This window comes from Bacillus rossius, chromosome 1 (genome assembly GCF_032445375.1).
Source record: "Bacillus rossius redtenbacheri isolate Brsri chromosome 1, Brsri_v3, whole genome shotgun sequence".
NCBI classification, from domain to species: Eukaryota; Metazoa; Arthropoda; class Insecta; order Phasmatodea; family Bacillidae; genus Bacillus; species Bacillus rossius.
This window is the reverse complement of record NC_086330.1, coordinates 347919897-347930332: the sequence shown is the minus strand read 5'-3', so window position 1 is coordinate 347930332 and position 10436 is coordinate 347919897. Positions and strand designations below refer to the sequence as shown.

The following is a 10436-nucleotide window of genomic DNA, read 5'->3' as shown; positions in this document are numbered from 1 at the left end:
GCAGCCGGGAAGACGTCCGCGAGACGTCCCTGGTGTAGAGTTGTTTGATCTCGGCTCTCCCTCGTAGTCGGTCTTGTTTCGCTGCGGTCCCTGAATCTCCTAAGTCCCGACTCGTCCTCGGGCGTCGTGGAGTCGTGTGACGTTGTGTTGATATCTTCGTTTTTTTTTGTTTTTTTTAAAAAGGTTTGACAACTCAAGTATCACCTATTGAGCAAGATACTCACTCGTGTAAATTACTCGATCCCACCACCTACAGTTGGGTTCAAACGCTCCAGCTCTTGGAGCTCTTTCGTAAACACTGCTACGAGCGGGGGAAATAAAGCAAAGAATGAAAATAAGGTATTACCAGCAAAGGTATAAGATGCTGGGAAAAATTTTGATATCTTCGGAGCTGTTGTATAAGGGATTCGCCTCTGGCCGCCCGCCAGGACCCTTCTTTCTGCTTGAATCTTATCAGGAGACCCCCTACTTATACTCGGGGAAATGAAAATGACATCATTCGTATCCAATCGCGGACCTCGGCGGATGACTGCATCCGCGCCCAATAGCCGTTCGATTAGCGATTCTCTTGTAGCTATAGGGGGTTGTCAATACCTGAGTGTTATACAACCCTCTTGACGTGACCGTTTCGCAGATGTCCTGCCGTTTAGGGGCAAAATCGTTAGGTAGGGGTAACCTACCGTAACACTAGTTTTATAAACAACAAGTAGGCGGTTATTCCTGGTGTATTTCCCATTGGTTGAAGTGCGGAAAATTTCTTTACTCCGGCCCACATTTAGGTGCCTGCACCATTGGCCGAGAGCAATTCCGTGGGGGACCGTCGCTGGCCTATTATTGGCCAGTGCTAATAGCAGGGGAGTGTACTAAAGTGGTACGGTCAAGTGTCGCCACGACCGATCGCTAGAGACCGGATAAATTCGCGAATTCATTTCGCGATAGGCTAAAATACAAATAGTTATACCTCAGTGCTGCCTCTGTAATTGGCTCACAACACACCTGGATGAATCTGGGCCAATGAGAAACATCCAACAAAAGCTTTATCGAATCACAGGCTGCTACGTTGGGACGTCTCACTAGACAGCAGCCAATGAGTGGGTGGCATTTGACCGAGTGTACGTATAACCACGGAGTTCATCCTGGAAGTCATGAAAGCCGCGAATTTTTCCGGTCCCTACCGATCGCTGTATGCCCAGAAGGAACCGCCGGGCAGAAAATGGCCGCCGTGTAGCGTGGCCACACCGGAACTCTTGCGGGGGTTGGGCAGGGGGGGGGGAGGGGAATTGCGCGCCAGTGACGTCACGCGCCGTGCTCAGGGTTCCCCCTCACGTCGCCTGGAGCGCCAGTGTCTGGCGGAGGACCGAGGGAAGCTGACCAGCGCTCGAGTGACGGGAGGAGAAGGTATTGTGTGGAATAATGCTGGATGACGAAGGCAGGCGCGGCTCACGTAGATTTTTTCCCCCCTTAATTTTTTTTGAAGTGAAACGTCTTTGCTGAGGGGGCTAGCGGCGACGCCACTACAACGCACGCACTAGCGGTCGAATGGGAAGACTGCAGGATGGAGGCAGGTACGTAACGTAGCATGATACATACTAGTTGTAACGGCCGGAAAGGAAGACTACAGGGGAGAGGTAGAAATGACGCAGCAGTGATGCTTCGGAATTCTCGTAATGCTGCTTGTGTTGGTCTATCCCTCAGTTTTCGCAACGGCTAAAGATTTAGGCTACAATATTTCTTTTATTTAATTTAAATGCATTGACTTTCTTGTGCAATTAACTTTATAATTATAATTAATTTTTATGCGAACAGTGTGTTTGAAAACGTATGTTATTCATCTCTATGAATACCTTATAAGCAAGAAGTTTCACTTCATACGCGCGTGAACTCTACTAGCATTTTTTTTAACTTCTTTTTTAGTGTTCTCTTTAAAATGAACGGGGAAAAGAAAATTACAATTTTATGAGCACATAAACAAAACGTGCTGGTCGATACACATTTTAATTTATGAATTTGTGTTAAAAAATTTAAAATATTTTATTGCCACGTATAATCACGCGATTACACCGGATTCTGATCGTAAGCATTTATGAAACTGACCCGAAGATAATTCATCAGGAAAGAATTCCAACATTTCTTAGGATAAATTAGCGAAACCGTAGTCGAGATTTGAGTTCCAGGTTGGCTTAAAATTTAGTTTGAAAAATGTAATTTTTCAAATTTTCCTGGGGGAGGTTTTCCATAAAAGTAAAAAAGGCCAGGGTCCCGCAAATTGTAACCATCGCAGGATGAAGGGGTTGATCGGCGTGGAGGTTACAATCCGTCTCATGCTCAGATTGCAGTGCATAAAAAATGGCGCCCACCGATGTGAGACTGATACTACCCCTATTATTAATATTAAAAATCGTTATTTGTGTACCATATTTAATTATATTAAGTTTAATTATTATTTTTAAATGTTGCTATTGGTTGAATTTATTTAATACCATAAAATAATGCATATTGACAGTATCAAAGCTATGGTCATTCAGAAATAAAGATTCAATTATAAACACAAATCTTTATTTAACAAGTGAAACTATTTGTAAAGGTCGATCACTATTCATAATAAGTTATTCTATAAAGATATATACGTTTTGCTTGAACAAAGACAACATTTTTAACACATATGATGGCATATATTTAAGTAATTTCCCCTTAGAAGTAAAAATATTAATATAATCAGACGATGGTATTAATGAAATACAATAAAATATATCCCATTGTTTACGCTGTAAATTTTCCTTAAAAATAATTGTTTTTTTTAGATACAACAAAAGATAATTACTTACATTATAAAGGTATGTCTAAAAATGTTGCGCTCTATGAAGTAAATCAGGCAACAAAACACACTGACACTAGGAAAGCGCTAATGACAGAAATCATGCATTGGAAAGAGAGAGAGAGAGTGGATGCTCATTAATGTGACACGTTAAAGTACTTACGAAATTGAGCGAAATTGAATCTGCGATGGTTCGCTACTGCCATCTGCAGCACTGTGGCTAAGGGGCAACAGCAACGACAACCATTCGGCGTTGAATCGGCTGGGAATCAAACCCGGGACCCTCGCCTATTTCCTATATACGTTGAATGGACAAATGTTTAATTTTGGGAATTTTTACCAGCACTGTCAGAATAATTACTTGATACATTTTAAAACAAAATACATTCAAATTACTTTAAAGGAAAAATTCAATTCTTGGACGTATATAGATTGTAATTTTGCTAAATATTTTTGCTGTGTTCTTATTTGTGCTTGCAAATTCATAAAGTTGATCAAATAAGTGTTTGCTTTCCTAAGCTGAATGTTTACAAACACGTTATCATTTTATTTTTTCTTCTTCTCTTCCTGACCTTCGCTTACACTTTGACATAAAATATACGATATCACAACGGGTGACACGAAAAAAAAACCCTATCGCAAGCCTAAGAATGAAAGCATTCTAACGCCACATTTTCCCCCATGTAACAGTCCTTCGAAAAAAAAAATAATAACGCTATAACTGGCCATTTTTTTCCTTGCAACAATTGAAATCATAAGAGCATCCTGATCATGTTAAGTAAGCGCAACTGTACTTAATAAAATATACGTATATTCATTTTATTCTTATTAAATCACTCACACAACTTTAGCTTTATCAATCGATAACGTATTTCTGAGTGGATTGTTTATTTTATCTTTCTGTGGCCTAGGGCGGCTCCAAGGCGACCCCGCGCCGATGATTTTAATTTTTATTTTACTTCTTTGTCTAGTGTTCTGTTAAAAATATTGACTGTAATGTGAAAAAGATAATAATTTTGTTTAACATGTAAATTAAAGTGCTAGTCAATACCAATTTAAATTCATTATGTTGTATTAGAGAAACACTTAAAATTATTTTACTGACATGTATAATTACGCGATTACACCAGAATTTTCATCGAAAGCGTTTATAAAACTGACCCGAGAATAATTCATCTGGAAAGAATATAAAAATTTCTTAATCTAAATTAGCGAAACCATCGTAGAAATTTCAAGTTCCCAGAGTTAATTTTTCCAGTTTTCCAGGGTAGAGCCCCCATAAAAGTAAATAGCCCAGAGCCCTGCGAAGTCCAGGGCCTCTACTCTCCACGGCCAGTGCGTGTGTTTCACAATGTAGAGTCTGCTTCACGTTACTCGTCTCAGATTTGGCACAGCCGCCCGGGGTTTGTTTCATGAATTTCCATCGCGCTGAAAGGGATTGCTGTATGGATGCTGCTTTATTTTTTGACTTGAATTTGAAGAACGTCTCACTTGGCGATCGGGCAGCTACGCCTGAACATAAAATTGCGACACCAAACCGCGATAAACTCTGGCCATAGTTCACAACCACTGGCTCAACCGACTCCACGTCAACATCAGAATCACCAGAGAGCACATCCACCTCCATTACCAAACAATGTTCTGCATTCCCCATCGCTTCTCGCGAGGTAGACGGCTGACGATCGCTCGAGCTCAAATTTTGCGCCTCGTTCGGGGACTCGTTTTTTCCCAACTGACTCATTTATCTCGGCTACCTTTTGCCTCATTCGATACCTACGACACTTCTCTGCATTTTTAATTGCTTCTGCTCGGGCGATTTCGTTTGTTTTCTTTCTTTTCTCCAACATAACCTGTTTTAGCTTAGGCTTTTTGCACTTAATGGCTCCAAAACCAAAGTTAGTAACTATATGAGCATATATATTACACTCAGTGCTTACTCATGTGCACTTTAAATCACGTAAATCGGTCCATTACTTTCGGAGTTACAGTTCTCACTGACTTCGATTCGACGCTCCTCACCAACGCTCATTACGTCATGAGTGCAAATGTTAACCGGGTGAGTCATACATAACGACCACGAGCAAAGTATGCTCTACTAAGATACATTTACTTCAACTCTGTAGCTTTCATAGGTTACGGGTTTTAAGCGGTGTCGAATCCTCAGCCGAAGTGACACCCAAACCGAGATTTAAAACATTCATGTACCTGTCGGAAATTCATGTCAAAAAATATTAGTGGTAACCATATCCAAAATAACACTTGCAACAGTTCATGATGTTTGTTTACGAACACTGACTATAACATGATGTTTTTTTACGAACACCGTTCGCAGTAACACTGGCAGGATACGTAAACCATCGGGACTACTGTTGAGAAATATAAAAATTTGAGACCAGTTACGTGACACGGACTGTACGTCACAAAAAAAAATAGTTTCAAAAAACTAAAAAACTCGCTTTTATATAAAATCCAACTAATAAATAGAAAATAAATTTTAATAAATTTGTATTTAAAATAGTGTAAAAAAATGTATGTTATTAAAAAAAAGCGTGGGGTGCATGGTGTCAATAGTTATAATTATTTTATTGACAGATATGAGTAGAAGAATTATCATTTTGATAATATCTTAAAAATCACCCCACGCCTTTTTATAAATAACATACTTTTTTTTATTTTACACTATTTTTAATCCAAATTTATTAAAATTTATGTTATATTTTCTAGTTGGATTTTCTATAAAAGCGTGTTTATTAGTTTTATCAAACTATATTTATTTTTCACTTTTTAGTTTGAATAGAAGGATTGGCGAAGTCCCAGACGAATTACAGTTGGATTTACGGCACCAATCCCAAAATTTGTTGAAAACAAAACAAAAAAATATTTTTTCTTCAGCCGTGGACAGGATTAGAACCCACGACCGGTGAATCCGTATGTTGACGTCATCGAAGACCCGCTCGGCCAACAAACCAACTATCGAGGATATATTGTAATAATACTAATAACCCGAGTGCAGGGCCGGCGCGTCCATATTGGCGAACTAGGCAACCGCCTAGGGCGCCAAGTAGCTGGGGGCGGCGCAGCACGACACACAACAGCTCATATAATATGTTTAACGATTATTGAAACTAGATGAAAATGGATTTTTGTAACAGTTTGGAATGTTTATATCGATATAAGTAATTATTTAAAGTCCACGGTGACCTGTTTATGATTTCTTATAAGTAAAAAATAAAAAATAAAAAACACAAGCCTGCTTACATTTGATTGTTGACAAAATCTTAGGCTTACGTATGTATTTTGGGGCAAGGAAATTTTTTTTTTCGGGTGTCCGGCCGGAGGGGGGGGGGCATTAAGGTTTTTCGCCTAGGGCGCCAATTTACCTTGCACCGGCCCTGACCGAGTGCTCGAGCTGGAAAGTAGGTAGACGGTACGCATGCGCCGATTGCACGGTTGTCTCACTTGCTCTCACACAGAGGCTGGGTGAGGAAATTATTTAATCCTGTCGATCCTAATCAGGATAATGAGATAAACTTATTAAATTAGTGTATTGTCACCGGTCCTCGATAAGTGTACGAAGTTTAGATTAAATCTGTCCGTTTAAAGTGGGTCAAAATCGAGTGCAAAGGAGTCGGTTACAAACATACAAACAAACATACAGGTGAAGCAAAAACGTTGTCTTGGTATAGTATCTTACAAAAATGACGTAAAACAGATGGAAATGTAAATTTATTTGTTGTTTTCTTCTTCTTGCTTAGTTAGCAAATTTACTCATATCGGAATTTTAATGAAGGGATATTTTGAAACTATCACGATAAAACGTTGAATGAGTAGGTACATTACATAAACGGGCACAACCGAGCAAGAACAGAAAATTAAATTTTTTTTATGATATTGATGCAATAAATAACATGCCATATATAGTTTTTATTATTAACTGTAATGGTTCTGTAATCATTCTTGATCCCTAACTGTAATGGTCCCACGTTCCGACACCACCAGAATAAACTCCGGAAGAAAGGGGATTAGGTATGGGGAAGGAAGGGGAAAGTACAAGATCCTATTGGGCTGTGTTCTGGTTCTGTGGGGCTTCGCATTTATATCAGTTAGGTATTGCCTCAACTCTGGGGAGTCGTAAGATGTACTCAGATACTACTCTCAAGCCTGTTCGGTTCTGCAGGCACTATTTACTGTCTGTGACCTGCTACTTTCCAGCTTCGGTCAGTGGCCGCTCATGCCCTCCCTGTCTGGCTTCGGACCTGAGCCCCCCAGAGCGCAGTATGGGTATGCAACCCGCTGTGCTCGCTATGTCTGCCTGCCACTGGAGCGCGTCTCTGCAGCCCTCGCACTCGGCGCTGACACAGCTCTGCTCGCACCCCGTGGCTTCTGCGCCGGTCCCAGTGTCCCCTCGCCACAGACACACAGACACTCGGGGCCAGGGCTGTTCCCCGGCACAGACAGCAACTGCTGGACGGCTGCCGGAGGGACCACGGACTCTGAGCTGACGATGCGAACACACACCTCACCCGCACGCCCAGACTACCTTGCAATAAAATCCAATATTAAGAGGCCACTCCAGTGTTTCAGGGGCACTACGCAACCCGCGTTAACCTCATAAGATTCAATGCTATTTTCATTTTGCTTATAACTAATTAACTAATATAGATTTCGAAATGATGCTTGCTTGATATGTAAGACAACGATGCTCTTATCAAAGCCCCTTTCTTCAAAAACGTGCATAAATTATGGTTCAAACCTAGACAATACACTTATGCATATTAGTAAAGATTAGTATAAAACCATAATTTATGCACGTTTTTGAAAAAAAGGCGCTTTGATAAGAACATTGTTGTCTTACATATCAAGCAAGCATCATTTCGAAATCTAAATTAGTTAATTAGTTATAAGCAAAATGAAAATAGCATTGAATCTTATGAAGTTAACGCGGGTTGCGTAGTGCCCCTGAAACACTGGAGTGGCCTCGTAAGTACCCTTGCATTATATATTATATGCTTTCTGCAGCTAGCAGATAAAATTCGGTATTGTGAAAACATTTTCAAAATAATCTAATGTTCTTACACAGAACTTATAGATTTTACACTCACAACTATGGATGAAACTAGGATACCACACCAAAATAGGTCCCACAGTTGGCGGACACTTTCTGATATCATACAGAGCAGTAGATCGTAAATTTAATAGTAACTGTGTTTGAACAGCCATGTACAGTAAGTACGTGCAAATAATATTGAAATAACACCTGTGTTATTAGGTGCCATCCATAAAGGGAAAAAACGTTAGGGTGACTTTTTTGCTAAAGAGGTCAGTTAATATTGTGTGCCAATAATAATAACAAACATTTAAACATGTATAATAACTTCTTTGTTTTTACTATGGAATGGTTAAGTTTTTACAAGCAAATGTACACAGACGATAATTAAGCTAATATATATATATATATATATATATATATATATATATATATATATATATAACTCCATCTAGAATCCGAAATAAAATAGTAATAAATTGTATAGTAAGTGATGTTTATATTTAGGGCACAGCTGTAGCGAAAGTCTATCGTCGCCGCTAATTACTCGTCAATAATGGAATTTATTATGAAATTTTTATTCAAAAATATTCTCAGGATTAATTTTAAAATTTACCAGTTAGACTCAGGTCAGTAAACAAATTCTCCCGCGTCACAGGACCTCTTGTATTTGAAAGTACTATTGATATGGAATGAGCCAAAAATATTCATCAAACGATAATATAATTTAGTGTTATTGTGCCTCTTTCATATTTTGAAACAAGTCTCGTGTAGATTATTAAGTGAAAAGCACTTCAAATTTGGTAGGCGTCACTAAAATGTGTAGTAACCGTCATTCAAGATGGCCCCACCTTTGCTCCAGCAGATCTGGACCACATTAATTATGTCTGCAATTAGGCCACAGCGTGTAGAAAAAGTTGCACTATTAATGTTGCGGCGCACGTAGCACTATTCTGCATTATTTCACACAACACTTTAGTGTGTACACAAACTTTATGTGTTCGATAGGTCCAAAATCGTCTCACTGGCGTGTGAGACCTCTTACGTACCTGGGATGGACCAACATACTCCCAGGCGGTGATTCAAACAATGTAATTGTTTGAAAGTTTTAAGCGTCGCCCCACCTGAGCAGCGGCCAATCTCGTTACGCCACTCAGAAACACAGCCAGAGACCTAAACGGGCTCAAATTACGAATCAATTATTTATTTAATTTAATATTTCGTTCCCATCGTATTGAAATATAAAATTAATAACGTTCAAAACAAACGAATAGTCAGAAAATGTTGTTTACACACATTGTAAACAAACAAAACAGTTCACAGCTGGTAACTTGGACCAAATATCGTAAACAAACACAGTGTCCAGCTGTCTGTACTACTGTATCAGTACAACAGACTGACTCTATCACTGTTGAAAAACCACAATCAAATGTTTAAAATAAAACATAAACAACATAGACAATGAGATCAATTTCAATTTAATCAGTTGGCATTTAAAAAATTGGCATGTAACGTATATCATAATTCGTTCGAAACTGAAACGGGTGCTTGGGAGGAAGTGTTTAAGTTGTAAATTTTTTTTTAACACACATAGAATAATAATTGCAATTAAAACATTTCTTATAAACTGTTGTAACTACTTTCGTTGATGCAGAAGATTTCACAATGGATAATTATGTTGCAACTTCTCAGTTAACTCAGTTAATTAGCCTGAGATATTCCGTTGTAAAATGATAAGGGCATGGCTGCAGTACCGTAGAGGCTCTGTCCCGACCAGAATACTGCTCGCTAGTTCGGTATCCAGCGCCTAGAGGTGAAGAGGCGTGTGATGCGCGGGATAGTCACCCTTAATACCCTACCCACTAGAGGTCGTGCGTCCAGCCTTAAAACTGAATTGTTACGTTTATCACATTATATTTAAAATTCTGCTAGTTAATAATGATCCCCGGAAGTTTTACTTTCTTTCGGACCAAAAAAAAAAGATTTTAATTAGGGGAGCAACAACAGGGGGGCAAGGGTATTTTGCCCCCCCCCCTCTGAAACCTTGAAGTGGGGGCAAAGGGGGGCAAAGAAAGTGCTGTGTAATAAATTTTTAGATGATAAAACTGCTTAAATAGCACCATTTTCCACCTTGAAATACAAATTTTTCCCGGAGGAGGACCCCCGGACCACCCGCTTCTATAGGGGGGGATCGATGATTCTTTATAAAAAGGTATATTGCTCCCCCCCTTCCTTTGGAAATTTAGTTGTTGCGCCCCTGATTTTAATGGAAGGTACATTTACTAAAGCCAAGCGCAAGTCACACCCCGGGGAATGCCAGTTCGTATAAATGTGGTCTGCTTGGACGAAGCAGACCAGGGGCGCAACAACTAAATTTCAAAAAAAAGGGGGGGGGGGGCAATATACCTTTTTATAAAGAATCATCGATCCCCCCTACTGAAGAGGGGGGGGGGGGGGTCGTCCGGGGGTCCTCCCCCGGGAAAAATTTGTATTTCAAGGTGGAAAATGGTGCTATTTAAGCAGTTTTATCATCTGAAAATTGATTACACAGCACTTTCTTTGCCCCCGTTTGCC

At 39.6% G+C, this 10436-nt stretch overlaps 1 protein-coding gene across 2 annotated transcripts in view; it reads left to right on the top strand.

Moving 5' to 3' along the window:
- The first annotated feature begins 1329 nt into the window (after positions 1–1329).
- Positions 1330–10436, top strand: part of LOC134528194 (uncharacterized) — a 72621-nt gene continuing 63514 nt past the window's right edge. Inside the window, exon 1 of one of the 2 annotated variants that reach the window (XM_063361584.1) lies at positions 1330–1565. In XM_063361584.1, coding sequence (XP_063217654.1) covers positions 1540–1565 — 26 coding nt within the window. In that variant the 5' untranslated portion in view covers positions 1330–1539. The remainder of the gene's footprint in view (positions 1566–10436) is intronic. The other variant, XM_063361585.1, reaches the window with a different exon arrangement.